The 15452-nt window shown below is 38.3% G+C and overlaps 1 protein-coding gene across 7 annotated transcripts in view; it reads right to left on the reverse strand.

Moving 5' to 3' along the window:
* The window catches only part of LOC127624379 (serine/threonine-protein kinase MRCK beta-like), a 101530-nt gene that overhangs the window by 50992 nt on the left and 35086 nt on the right, over nucleotides 1–15452 (reverse strand). For all 7 annotated transcript variants that reach the window (XM_052099176.1, XM_052099175.1, XM_052099177.1 and 4 more), the window contains exons 2-5: nucleotides 10129–10220; nucleotides 1237–1320; nucleotides 668–763; nucleotides 300–448 (exon numbers count right to left, since the gene is read on the reverse strand). In XM_052099176.1, the coding sequence (XP_051955136.1) occupies nucleotides 300–448; nucleotides 668–763; nucleotides 1237–1320; nucleotides 10129–10220 (421 nt within the window). The remainder of the gene's footprint in view (nucleotides 1–299; nucleotides 449–667; nucleotides 764–1236; nucleotides 1321–10128; nucleotides 10221–15452) is intronic.

A 15452-nucleotide genomic window follows, 5' to 3' on the forward strand; every position in this document is an offset into this window, starting at 1 on the left:
TGGTCAAGTTGGACCCTGTAAACAATATTTAATTTCTCCAAAGACTTACGTTGAGTGGTAAACTCATTAGGGTTTTCAGTGTATAACTCTGAGAACAAACCATAATACAGGTGTCCTCAATGATATCTAATTTACATGCAAGGTTCCCACCTTTAGATAAATATATTTTCATGATTTTTACATAAATTTTCCAATTGTTTGTGATTACTGGGCAAGGATGTTTCTTTTTTAAATAATTGTTCAGAGATTGTACTCGTAAAAATCAATGTCTAGCCAATTAAATGTCACAGTCATATCACCTGTGTACATAGCGTTGCTGATGAATGGAGTGGATAGCAAGCACCATCTCTGCCACGTAGAACTTGGACATGTCCTCCGGGAGTCGGTCTTCAAATTTACTTAGCAAAGTCAGCAGGTCGCCACCCACGTAATAATCCATCACCAAGTACTGCAGGAGAATACATTACCATATTTATCACAAAACACCATTCAATTACACAAGCAATTGCAATTATAATTGAAATCGAAAGACACGAATGGGAGAATTACGAGTATTGGTCATACAATAGGCCACAGAATGCATTGTGCTATCAGTGTGCTTAAAGGTGTTTCTATAGGATATAAACTCTATGAGAAGAAGAATGAGTGCAAAGATGGAGATACAAACCAGGTAGTTGTCATCCTGGAAGGCGTAATGCAGAGTGGTTATCCACTGGCAGTCTCCGTTCACCAGGACGTTCCTCTCTTCTCTGAAACACGCCGTCTACGTAGATGCAAACAGACTCATCAGTTGCAAAAAAAGGCCTTAAGCATAGTCAATTAAGTGTTTTGTTATGATGAAGCCTACAGTGTGTTTTGACAACCTATCTAACTACATTTGTCATAATTCATAATAGTTCATAGTTCATAATTTTTTGCGATCAAGTATGGTTGGGTGATTGGGAAAAGCCCAATGAAGCTCACAGTAGATTACTGTCGAAGCCAAGTAACAAAAGTTCCCCTGACTTGCCTCTGGGAGGACACTGCCAGAAATGATCGAGCTGAAACTGGGGCAAAAATGAGCTGGAGTAGAACTGAAAGTGACCTAGCTCTCATTTAGACATCACTGGGTTTGATTGCTTAGCCATTAGGATAAGAGACAACAATTTTACTTGATCTGTGAGAATACTTGGGATGAGTTCAGAGAGCTGTTCTGGAAAGGTGCAGACAATGGAGTTTGAGCAGAAACGTCCTTACCTCTGCCCTCTTCAGCATCTCCCACTTGTTGAGGATCTTCATGGCATAAACACGCTCTGTGTGTTTCATCTTTACCACAGCAACCTAAACCAATGAGGTAAGGAGAGATTAGCCAATCCATAAATCCAATAAAAATACAGTGTGATTATGAGGCAGTGGGGAATTGGACAAATTTTATTTAAATCATTTAATAATTGTATGCACTTGTGATCCACTTAAATCTGAAATCCTTACAGGGAAAGAAACTCTCTGATTGAGATGCTTTTGTTCTTTGATAACTCTGAAAGCCAAAAAAACATGAAAGCTGAGACTTGAGACTGATTAATGTTTGCCTAAATAGGGGGACTATCTAAGTAGTAACCAGACAAATGTCAAAAGCATATTAAAAGTGTGCAAGGGTGACTAAGGCCTTCCCTTAATCAGGAGTGACTCAATAACATTAGAAAAGGGACTGGTTGGAGAGGTTATTAACTTGAGGAGGTGAGAACAAACACCCTGCCTGCAGGAGGACATACCAGACAGGGAGGGACATACATTATGAATGCAGTGAAGGACTGTGAAATTGATGGACATAACTAAAAGCAAACAACTATCTGTTGCCAAGGATCACTATCAGGGTTTGAAATTAGCACCTGCCAAATGTGGGTACATTTTGAGCAGTGGCGGATAACTGTGTTCAGTGTTGGCAGATCTATAAGATGTCTCTGGGTGACATGACAAGAAATGTCATTAAAAAAACAAACACCTGATTAGATTTTGAAGAGCAGATGAAAGAATAGCCGTCGAAGCGTGTCTAATTCGCTGTATGATAATGTCTTGAAAATTCAAACAGAATTCAAATATAATTAGAATTTTGCAAATATTTAAGTGAAAATTCTAAATTTTGTTTCTCAGCCCTGTTGACAGATGAATCTCTACAATATGGGTTGAGTAGTGTAGATTGGTTTATAAAATCTGTGAGATTTGTGACAGTCCCATGACTAACAGGAATGTCTTGGAACCAATAGTGGTGAATGGGAGACCACAGCAAATATAATTGCTCTAACATCACAAGAAAAATGCCCCTATTATTAGCTAGACAGAGTCTAGTCACTTTATGCTTTCATTGTATGAATGAGCATCGTGAACATTCATCAGAAGCTCTCCCTTTGAAGAAAGTCACTATGGTTTGGAAAAACATGATGGCGAGTAAAATATAGAATTTTCATTTTTGGGGAATTTTTCCTATAAATCGAGCAGGAGCCATTCGTAAATTGTAAAATATGTTGTTCTATAGATTATAGAGCAACTGTGACCCATGTTATTCTGCTATCTTTTGTCCAGTGGCTATTTGTGACTGCCCAGCAGGCTAATGTTAAGTGGTGTCATGAATTTCCCTGTACTTTGCCTTGCAGCTCAGGACACATCACATGGTGTGTTTACCCTCAGTGGAGGAACAGTGTTACCCACACACGGCCCACACCCACATACCTGGCCTGTGCACAATGTGCTGCTTCAGCAAAGAGCATGGCACACACTGTGACTTCACATACTAATGGTAAATAACGAGCCCCAGCAGCGTTTTTCATGCTTCGACCCCCTTTGATGTCCTTCGCAGTACGAATTTGTGTGCATGGATAAACGTTTTTGAAAAGTACTCTCAGACAAACTCAAACAGAGGTTTAATCACACACACACTCGCTTCTTATCGGTCAAGCTCTTAACCACACCAGATAACTTACGTCATTACAAAAACAAACCGAACCCAGAGTGCTTAGAACCCCCCAATCCCTCTGTGTGTCCTGTCCTCTTTCCCTTTCTCCTTTTTTAGACACACATTTCCACAAAGGGAGTCAGCCTAACCTGATTTAAAATGCAGGAGATGTACATTGAGAAACAGAGAGGGTGATGACCAGTGAGGACTCATGTTCTTAAAGATCTCTCCACAAATAAATCATGTACATTACCCGTGACGGTCCTAAGGGATCAAAGTTCATGGCAGATTGAGCAGATCTATACAGCAGGACAGATGCTAAGCAACCTTGCAACACTGAGGACAAGGAAGGCTTTGCATCACTGTCAAATATGTAATGAATGATTAGAATTTCTTTGGGCCATATTGTATAACTAATGCGGCTTTTCTACTGCACGGTACAACTCGACTGCTCGCTTTTTGGGGGTTTTCCACTGTGGATAGTACCTGGCACTTTTTTTAGTACCACCTCGGTCGACATTCCAAGCGAGCCGATACTAAATGTGACGTCAAAACCCTGCAGAACACTGATTGGTCAGAGAGAATTGTCACTACCAGCGTCACTGGATTTTCGAGACCGGACCAGCTAGTTTTAAAGTTAGCTACAGCAATAGCAGTATCATATGTTCATGCACTTTCAAATTGTAAAAAGAAATGGATGTGCACAAAACCACACCATGGTCAATAAACAAGGTGCAGACGTTCCTCTCGTTAGCGACGAACGAAACTAAAAATTCTTTCAGGAAGTGTCTCAGCTGTTGGCCTCACATGGTAATGATTATCTTTTGCTGCGTGTCGTGTTTCCACCTTGCATCCGATTAAGACACAGTGTTATACTTGGCCAAGCAGTGTCTTCTATGAATCACAATCCACCTCCTGGGGGCACCTTGAGTGACTTGATTGCTATCAGTCTCAAATGCTTTTTGGAGGTCATTTACACTTGATCTTTATGCATTAAAACGCATTAAGTGACCAAGCCTTTCATCTTAAAATATATTTTTGTTTATTACTTTAAGATAAATAATTTTTTGATACATACCAGATAATATTAGAAAAGTAAGCACAATGGCGGGGCTAGGTAGCTCATTAAGCAAAGACGCTGTCTACCACAGCTGGAATCGCAAGTAACAAATTTGCCCGGTTGCTAGGGTGGGTAGGGTCACTTTGGGTCACCCTCCTCGTGGTTACTATAATGTGGTTCTTGCTCACAGGGCACATGGCGAGTTGTGTGTTGATGCCACGGAGATTAGTGTGAGCCTCCACACACGCTAGGTCTCCGCTGTAACGTGCTCAACAAGCAACGCGATAAAATGCACGTCTCAGATGCGGAGGTAACTGAGATTTGTCCTCCACGCCACCCGGATTGAGGCGAGTAACTACGCCACCATGAGGACTTAGAGTGCACTCAGAATTGTCCATTCCAAACTGGGGAGAAAAAAAAAATCATTGCTTTCATTATCGATAATTACGGTCACTTTCAAACCTAAAATTGCCAGGCATGTTGAGTCTAAACGCTGTAAAATCTTTGACCTGCACGTGGCTGCGAATAGGTCTTCATCTTAAAGTTCATTATTGGCATACAATCTTAATTAAGTTACTGTACCTTTAGAAAACAGAAGCTGTCGTTAAACTTAAATCAATACAGAGGGCTTGGTCTGGCTTGTAATTTGACCTAATCATTTGCTACATGAGTGATTCACTGCACTAACTCAATACAACAGATAAAAAGATAAACGTTTATACTCAACCCATAGAGGCCTGACTGTTTAGCAGTCAATACAGGCTGTTTTGTCTGTGCTGTAGTGACTCACTGTGACATTATGTAAAAATCATGCTTCATTCTGGTTCTCCTTGATTCCCCTCCCTGTTTCATGTTTTGGTTCTCATTCTATTCAACAGAATAATTATTCAGAGTAAGTCTCAGATGAGGCAAAAAGGAGTGCCTTTTTGTGTGTCTACTAGACACTACCACTTTCGTTGAAAGCCCACATTTATTCTGTTAACCTCAAAAGGTGTTTAACAAAATGTTCATTCCGTGTTTTCCGTGTATTTACACTTGCAGCGTCTTTGGTGATTACAAGACACGGGAGCCAACTGTGACGGCAAACTTGGGGCAGTGCTTGGAAACACATTTGAGATTCGAGATCTAATGGTGAAAAAGATTTTCCGTCTATCAATACATTTATTTCTGTCTGTTTGACACACAAAGCTATCATTTGGTTTCAGAAGACTTGGAATATTGAATAAGAGTCAATATGGACAAGAACACAGCCGATAGAGGTTTTTGTTGATACAATAATAATAATAAAAAAAAATACTTAGTCTTTCCTTACTATGGCGGACACAAAAGCTACAACAGTCCAAAATTAAAAATATCCCTGTGGCAGGGCGGAGGGCGGGTCGTGATTTTTCACACCCGGTCCCTTATCAGGCTAATCAAGCCTCTGAGAGGGATAAAGGCCGACTGCGGAGGATTGTGTGGGAGAGAGAGATAGTTTACGGACATGTCCGTCATGTGTGTGTTTGTCTTTTGGTTTAAGTTATTCATTAAAATATTATTTGTATTGACAAGCCGGTTCTCACCTCCTCCTTTCCACTGACTACGTTACAATCCCAAATGCAGTTTATTGTGCAACCAAAATCCCAATAATGACCAGAAAAAAAAAAAAGAAATAAAACCCACCAGCATCGGCACAGATTAATCGGTAAAACTATTTAGGGCTGTCACTAGGCCTATCGCTTATTTTTGTAAGCGAGTAATATAATTATTATTCTAACCTTTAATCGAGTATTTAGAAAAATGATTTAATAACTCAGATAGCATAATGTTGTCAAGGTGAAGTAATGTTTGGTGTACTCTACGATTGAATACAAACAACAACACGAAAAATATATATAATTCAAGCAGACAGACACTGGTAACTGCCAACCTTTTTTTAATGTAAGATCTAAATTTTTCATTAACTAGTTCAACACAATCTAGCCATTTCAGTTTAGAACTCAAAGAAAGCAGGCCATGGAAATAAAATGTGTTATCTTTTCTGAAAACATGTCTACCCACCAATCTTATTTATTGAGGATGAGTTACACATACACATCCATGTGGCTTTATCTGCAAGTTCACGTAGAGTTTTGACTGACAGCATACAGAACTGCGGCTTTATTCAGTAAATAATGTTCTCTGGGTTCCTACATTGAGTTTTACCTGTGATAATGGCAATTAACAATAAAAAAAATTGTCCTAAGTAGTGTTGTCACGGTACCAAAATAGTTGATACTGATTACCAGTGAAATTTCATGGTTCTCTGTACCAATTTCTATACCACAGCAAAAGTATGCTAATACAATAATGTGCTATTGAACACACCAGTTTAGTTATTTTTAATAATTTCATAATTATTTTAATAATTATTATTTTCCAGAACTCAATGTTTTAATGTTTAATTTCATTTCATTGTCATTTCTTAAAAGTTTTCACAAGTGAAAGTAGAACTTTTAAGATGTCATTGCATTTTTTTGCCAAACTTTTATTTAATAGCTGACTTGCTTGTGACATATTGCTAAATTAGTGTTGTTATTATTATTATTTTACTATACAATTGTAATATATTTCTGTCAATTTCTTCAATTTCAGGCATCTAGCTTTTATTATGAATCGTGCTTTTATTATGACATGTGTTTTAGCTTCACTTCCGGCAAATAAAATCTGTCCAGATAAACAGTTTGTGACATGGCCAAGGGTGAACACTGAAGACTTTTAAGACACTTCTGAAATGTCATCTCTTTACACTGGCCTTTGAGTCTGATAAGTAAAATGCAGGACACAGTTTAGGAAAAGTAAGATCTTTGTCCCCATGTGCACTTGCAAACTGTAGTCTGGCTTTTTGTATGGCTGTTTTGGAGCACTGGCTTCTTCCTTCCTGAGCAACCTTTCAAGTTATGTCATTATAGGACTCGTTTTATTGTGGATATAGATACTTGTCTACCTGTTTCCTCCAGCATCTTCACAAGGTCCTTTCCTGTTGTTCTGGGATTGATTTGCACTTTTCACACACCAAACTACGTTTATCTCTAGGAGACAGAATGCATCTCCTTCCTGAGCGGTATAATGGCTTGTGTACTATTGTTTGTACAGATGAACGTGGTACCTTCAGGAATTTGGAAATTGCTCCCAAGGATGAACCAGATTTGTGAAGGTCCACAATTTTTTCTGAGGTCTTGGCTGATTTCTTTTGATTTTCCCATGATGTCAAGCAAAGAGGCACTGAGTTTGAAGGTAGACCTTAAAATATATCCTAATTGGCTAATTGTCTAAAGGCTTGACATAATTTTCTGGAATTTTCCAAGCTGCTTAAGGCACAGTTAACTTAGTGTATGTAAACTTCTGACCCACTGGAATTGTGATATAGTCAATTAAAAGTTAAACAATCTATCTGTAAACAAATGTTGGAAAAAGTACTCATGTCATGCACAAAGTAGATGTCCTAAATGACTTGCCAAAACTATAGTTTGCTAATATGAAATCTGTGGAGTGGTTAAAAATGAGTTTTAATGACTTCCTCTTAAGTGTATGTAAACTTCTGACTTCAACTGTAGATACATAGGTTTAGAGTGCATTCCAATGTGTTATTTGCAGAGTTCAGCACATACCATGCGACAATGAAGGGCTCAACTTCTCTTCCACATCTGGGCACAGTTCTGCAAATCCCATGCAGTCTACCTTGTGAACTTACCATGCTGTGTCTGGCACATCAGTAAAAACTGGATGCCATTTTTTTCAAGGAGTGTTGCATTGCTGAAGTGATGTTATAGATTACATGTTGACTGACAACTAAATTGTTTTTCAAACCTAAAGTGAAGTGCTCTTACTAAGCTGACACCTCTACTTCACGTCCGCCTTTTCGATTTGTAAATTCAGTAATTTTGTAATAAAGGAGTTACATTTTTATTTTGTAATTTTTAACTCCCTTAAGGGCGAGTATGTGTCCCAATTGCTTTTCACTGTCCCATTCTGCTTTTCGCAGTCCCAGGTCCACCTCTGACCACACCTATCATATCGTGTCTAAAGACATGGATTCAACCACTGGAGTAATATAGATTACTTTTATGCCCACTTTATGTAGATTTTTGAGTTTTTAAATTTTAGACACCCATTTACTTACATTGTGAGGACCTACAGAGCTGATCTAAATTAAAATTTCTGTTCTGCAGAAGTATGTCAAACACATTTAGGATGCCAGGAGGGAGAGAATTACAATTTTTGGGTGAGCTATCCCTTTAAGCAGGCCTGAATTCAATGCCTAGCTGGGACCTCACCATTAATCATAAACAGGAAATGCTCAGAGATTTATCTGGAAGTACATCCTGTAACGTTAGAGCCACAGGAAACGGCTGGGAGAGGGAACAAAACAGGAGCCTCATGTCCACACATGAGCCTGAACCCTCTAAAATGGACACAAACTACAACAAAGGCTATCAATAGTCCAGCTTGATAACAGAAAGAATGCAAAAAGCCCCAAAAGCTCTGAGTCACCATTAGATCCATTTGACTCATTAAAATAAAAAAATTCCATGGCTGAGAAGGAAAGATTGCGGAGGTCTCTGTGACTGAGGAGGGGACAGCAAACAGCACTTATTATATGTATGGTGAGATGCTATTTTTTGTCAAAGTCACTCCTCAGAGACCGTCCTTGTTTCCTGAGACTTTCCTGGAAGCTGCACCAGCTGCCCAGCCCAGCTTCCTCTGCCACTAATGTATCACTGCCAGTAATCTACTGTAAGGAGAAAAACTTTGTTGTAAGAACGCTAGATGACCAGCTCATCCGTTCACATGTGTGTCCTCTTTAATCGTAAGATAAAAGACAGTTCGCATCAAGTTCAAGTGTGCCATTAAAACAAAAACAACTGGCATATGGGCAGATGAACAATAGAAATGTAGGGTGTTTTTTTTTTTTTTTTTAATGCTTATTCACATGACCACAAACTACCAAAAATAGTCTTATTCAGTTTCCGAATTAGGCAATGAGACATCATGCATTCTTATGCATCCTTGGAGTTGACTTCTGATGATCACAAAAGCAAAATAATTGAATTGAATGCATTTTCTCAAGGAAATGAGTCAGAAACATAACATTCAGTTAATTAAAAGGGAGGTGTAATGATACAGCAGAAATGTGCGACACAGCACAATGTTCCTCTCCTAATTAGGAAATATCCAAAAATCTGTGTCGACACTAGCTAAAGTTAAAAGTTTTTTTTTTTTTTTTTAATTGTCATAATTTACTCACCCTCATGTTGTTTCAAACCTGTATAACTTTCTTCCATCACAGTTATTATAGTTTCAGTGGTTATTCATAGCATCTTGCATTTCAATAAATTGCCTTCTGATATCAGCTCACATTCTTCACATCTCTTGCAATGCATCTGAGGCAGATGAATGCAAATGCAATTCTGTGCATGAAAATTTGGCACATGTTTTGAAGAAAAGTTGATGACGCAAACGTTTGGAGGGGTGTATGGGTGGCAACGAAATTGGGTACATACCAAGCAACTGAACCAAAAGTCAAAACACTATCTAAATGTTTATAAAACCCCCACAATAAGGGACATGATGGTGAACAGTAGGAAGAGCTAGAGCAAAGAAGGGAAGTGTAGTAGGGAATCACAGAGGAAGACGGAGTGTAAAGAGAAAGAAGGTGTACTTTATGTGCTCTGAACATTCCAAGTCTTTAACTGGAGGACTGAAAAGCACATTCCGTTGAAAAACAAATGATCCGTCTAAAACGGCTAGATTTGTGCCGGCCCAAGAATAGCAGTCCAACACCAGGCCAAGCCCCTGGGGAATTGGCAGGGGGCGAGAGCAGGGAAAATCGAATGAGAGGAAGCTTCGCTTGTGGTTGCTGATAAGATGCTGGAGGAAGACATGAATACTTCTCTGTTTGGGGTTTTCATTGGACACATAAATGCAATCTAATGAATATGATAAAGCATAATGTTCATATGGGTCATGAAAACAAAGCCTAGGAAAACCAAAATAAACTACACAATATGGCCAAATATGAAGTGCTTCAGAGGTAACTTCACTGCACTTTGAAGCATGCCAAAAAAGGCTGTCCAAGCAAGAAGGGCACTAGACGGTACATGAACTCTGAGTTTCTTACCTCTCCAAAGGCCCCCCTGCCAATCACTTTTAGCATCTCGAAGTCATCTCTGTGGAGACGCATCTCCTTCACGGTGGTTGTGAATGGCTTCACTGCAAAGACAGAAAAAGAGACAATGTGTTATCTTCCCCTAAGGTTTTTTTGTTTTCTTTTTAAAGAGCATCATCCATGCTGAGCAGCACAACATGCCAATTTTTTTAAAAAGTGTCTGAATGCCAATTGTTGCACCAATAATGAAATTCAGGACAATGTCGATAAGCTGATAAACAGGAGATACCATTTGTCAGCAAAAAAAATTTAATTAAATTAAAAACACTAAAAAGTCAATTTAAGGAATCAACATCATCCTAATTTACAGTAAGAAAAATTTAATATTCCATTCTGAAATCTACAATAGAAAAAAGTACATTATTTGAGTGGGAAAATAAGTCCTTATAGTAATGGGGGGGGGGGCTCAAGGATGATGGTTATATACTCATTGAAAAACTCTGATTAGAGAGTAAAGCTCAGAGAGTTGAAACCAATGTTTTTTTAATGACCTAATCATATATAAAAATCAGCCGTGTCTAGAAGTAACACCCTATCTACACCGGGTGCGTCCGTTGACATGACGGCTTGAGACTGTCCACACTTAACATGTCGAAGCAAATGTTCTAAACCCTTTATTTGTCTTGTTGGAAGGAGTAGCAATAGGTCATGCAGCACAAAATGGAACATGACATCTGTTTATTGTCAGCGTGGCGTGACGCACCGTAACTGGACGCTTTCAGTGTAAACAGCATCACTGATAATTTTAGGAAAGATTTGCTTTTGACACAATGCTATGCTGTGCTCGCGTTCATTGTAGACAGGGTGTAACCCTCCACATTCTCACATTTGCGGTTATTAAGATTAGGGTTCGGCCAATTACTGTTACGGCCACAATGTATCATGCATCCCTAGTCTAAACAACATTTTGTCACTGTTACTCAATAACACTACCACACACAACCAAACCACAGTCAGAGCTTCAGAAACAAAGTCAATATAGCGCTTTAAAAGAGATACAAGAGACAATGTGGCCTAAACAGGGTGCACTACATTTAATGATGTCAAACTGTCCTCCCTCCTGGTTTACGAGGCACCGCTGGGGGCCTGGAGAGCACCCAAGACACAGCTAAGCCAGCCTGAACGCCTCGCCATATGAGGACATATGCAGAGTCTCATGTAGTTACAAAAGGCATTTATCACTCATAAAGACTCCAAACTCTAAACACATACCAGGCCAGTGCCTCAAGTCATTCAAACGGAACCACACGCTGCATGGAAAGCACATCATCTGCTTTCAATGAGAGGATCCCTCAGAGTGGCCCTGCATCTATTGACAGATTTACAGCCCAGTATACACAAAGCCAGAACACTGCTATGTCATTCCAAAGACAGCTACAAGGTTTGAAAATACAGAATTGACACATTATCGCTCATTTAGGAAGCTAGTAGTATATTAACGGCAAAAGACGAGGGGTTTCCGAGCACTTTATAATGCTGACTCATGAACTTGCTGTGTTCCACTGTGTTTGTCAGCCTAATAACCACACAGACAAGGTTAGAAACAGAAATAGTTCCCTGACACATTTTCTCAGCCTCATTCAGTACGACAAGGATGTTCATTGCTGCGTACAAACATCACGAGAGCTGGCTGAAATTGTCAGTTCAGATCTCTTCTCTAGATCTCGTCTTTGTACACACATTACACAGAACTTTTGAATACTCCACTACTTTACTACACAATTACTGGTGTGTGAAATGTAAATATTTACCAGCCAGTTGTCAAATATATTTTAGTTGCATTACGTGAAATTTGGTTGAAAATGCAAGTGATTTCCTCTCATTGTAGTGCAAGGTTGCACAGAGTAAAAGATCAATCTTGGGATTTAACATTCAATATTGAGATCGTTTAAATGAAGATTGCTATTCATTGGCAAATCTATAGTTTTACCCACCCCTAACAGGCAGCAAATAATATCCTTAATATCCAAAATATTGTCAAACAAAACTGTAAATCCTGCTTTTTTTCTTTTTAGGGTTATGAATCATCAATTTCAGACTTACCCATCCCAAAACAGGTTAAAACAGAGAACAGTGGTCATATTATAGGTCAATAAGATGGCTCCTGCTTGTCTGGGTTAATACTGGGACAGAAAAAATTACGAGTTATGAGATCATTTTGATTTAAAACAATATCCAAAGTGAATATTATCTATGTAAACTTTTTTTACATTAATGATTAAGCTGAGTATACTCTTTTGTTTTCAAGGTGCAAGAAAAATATTTTTAATACCTTTTGCCTGATGGATCCAAACCATTTTTTTAACCTAATTTATTTCAGGGAACATTTCTCTATGCATACACCACAAAGTGTTTAAGTACAACATGACATCAAGCACGGAGTATGACATGAAGTATTGAACTCAAATATGTATCTTCTATACAAGTTTTTATTAACAGTAATTCATTAACAGTAATTAAACCATTCACAAATGCATCCTAAACATAGCCTTTATGTATTCATATACATTGAACGAAGAGTATTTTAAGAGGAAAATGTCAGTATTTGACTTAATTGGTATTAATTTGAATTACATTTAAAAGTCCTCCACTTGCATTTTGTGGTATTAATATTAACGATTAATTGATGGAAAATGTAAACGACAAACGATAACTAATCTGACTGAAAATTGCCATCCATATTAAGCAGATTCTATTTGTTGTATATAAGTAATATACAATTGAAGTCATTCACTGTTTTTCATAATTCCTGACATTTAATTGTAGAAAACATTTCCTGTCTTAGGTCAGTTAGTATCACAACATTATTTTAAGAATGTGAAATGTCAGAATAATAGTAGAGAGAATTATTTATTGCAGCTTTTATTTCGTTCATTATGTTCCCAGTGGGTCAGAAGTTTACATACACTTTGTTAGTATTTGGTAGCTTTGCCTTTAAATTGTTTAACATGGGTCAAATGTTTTGGGGAGTATTCCACAAGCTTCTCACAGTTTTTTTGCTGGAAGTTGCTGGAATTTTGTCCTATTCCTCCAGACAGAACTGGTGTAACAGAGTCAGGTTTGCAGGCTTCCTTGCTCGCACATGCTTTTCCAGTTCTGCCCATCAGATTGAGGTCAGGGCTTTGTGATGACCACTCCAGTACTCCAATGCATCTCCTTCCTGAGCGGTATGATGGCTGCGTGGTCACATGGTGTTTATATTTACATACTATTGTTTGTACAGATGAATGTTGTACCTTCAGGCATTTGGAGATTGCTCCAAAGGATGAACCTTCCGCAATTTTTTTTCTGAGTTCTTGGCCGATTTCTTTTGATTTTCCCATGATGTCAACCAATGAGGCACTGAGTTTGAAGGAAGGCCATAAATACATCCACATGTACACCGCCAATTCAGTACACCTCATATCAGAAGCTAATTGTCTAAAGGCTTGACATTGTTTTCTGGAATTTTCCAAGCTGCTTAGTTTATGTAAAATTCTGACAACAAACTACAGAGCGAAACATAATATTACATCAGCGTAATCTGATTCACAAACAAATTAATCTTTTGGACTGGTTCTTTTTGGCGAATCAACAAATGTTCTCCTTTTACCAAACGCACGACTCTGAGCCAGCACTTTTTAGTGAATCATAAAGACTTATGATGAATCCGTTTGAGCTAACGGAATTAATTGACTCACTCCAAGTAAACCAAGAATTGCTACGGTGTTGTGTACTTTAGGCTCAAGAGAGTTACTTACTGGTCATTCATATGAAAAAAATGCACTTTAAAATAAAAATATAGTTTTGTTGTAATAAGCAAATGATCTGAAAAATCATTCTAAATGTTCTATCTGGCAATTACATATTTCATAAAAAATAAAACAAGACAATACTTTAAATGTTCACTTTTAAAAGTGCATACAGTATTGTTTATTTGTATCATATGTCTGAAAAATCCATTTGTAAAATGCAATAAAAAAATACATAAAATAAAATTTAAACACAAAAGTGACTAAATTACTGATAAAAATACTAGAATTATTATAACATTTTGATTATTTGTAGCACATCTGACTGGAATGTGCATTCCCTACCAGGATGCAGCATTTTGCATAAGTATGATGTTAATTTTGCATAAGTATGATGATATATTTTCGAGAAACGATTCTCGAAAATGTCTGCCCGTTGATACATTTCTACCAGTATATCGCCCACCCCTAGCCAACAATTTGCAAGGCTAGGTACTAGCCAAGTCCAAATCTGCAGTAGGCAGACGATACGCTAAAGACTGCCACCATAGTTCAGATGGAGAGATGGATGGATAAGCCTATTTAACATGGAGAAGTTCAAACCATGGCAAGTAATGTTTACTGATTGCTGTGGCCATGTTCTATGCTCATGCCCGTTATCTGGGCCAAAAATCTGTACACAACCATATACAATACTATAATACCTTTAAAGCACACCTTGGGAATAAAAACATTTCCAGAGGCATTTCTCTAAGACTCCATAACCTGTAATCTCAATTACAACAAACTCATCTCTCATAAACTAAATGATTATGGCTAGATCACAACACAAGCTGCAGAACTGTGCTTGGAAATATGAAAACAAGCTCCTTGAAATGCTCCTGTGGCCAAGAAAAATAGGCAGGCAAAAGTGAAACTAACAAAAGGAAAAAGCATTCTGATCCAGCAGGTTGGACAATTGAAGCAGAAGCTGCTTGCTTATTAATCTGGTTGTCAGTATGTCTTTTGGCAGCTCACAGGAGTCCACGTGCAAAGCTGTGAGATGCCTCCTGCCCTTCAACGGTTTGTATGGCTTGTCACTTTGAAAGTCAGGCCTATTGACAACTGACCCAAACTGGCAGGCAGACAGGTGCAATTAACACCCAAACTGAAAGAGTTTAAAAAAAATGTCATTAGACTAGGCAATACTACATTACAAGCATAAGATAGTGGTAATCCAATAGGGTTAATGTGAAACTTTGAGTATAGAGCTGCAAGTTGAATAGAGCTTTTGCCAAAATGGTTCACTTGGTCACGCTGCATCACTTATTGTATCGAGAAGTTTGCTACTGTTAGCATGCACACTCCCCATTAGATGTGACATTGGAGCCCTGTGTGCAAAGACTGGACTATAATGGATGAATCAGTGAACCATCAAATTCTAGTAAACACGTCTCTGTGCTACAAACACTGTAAAACCACTCCGTGTTTTTCTGCATCTCTCATAAATACCTTTACACAAATGATCTTATGATACCTTCATGGAGGACACGCTTGCCCCAAACT

The sequence above is a fragment of the Xyrauchen texanus genome, chromosome 30, assembly GCF_025860055.1.
Source record: "Xyrauchen texanus isolate HMW12.3.18 chromosome 30, RBS_HiC_50CHRs, whole genome shotgun sequence".
NCBI lineage: Eukaryota > Metazoa > Chordata > Actinopteri > Cypriniformes > Catostomidae > Xyrauchen > Xyrauchen texanus.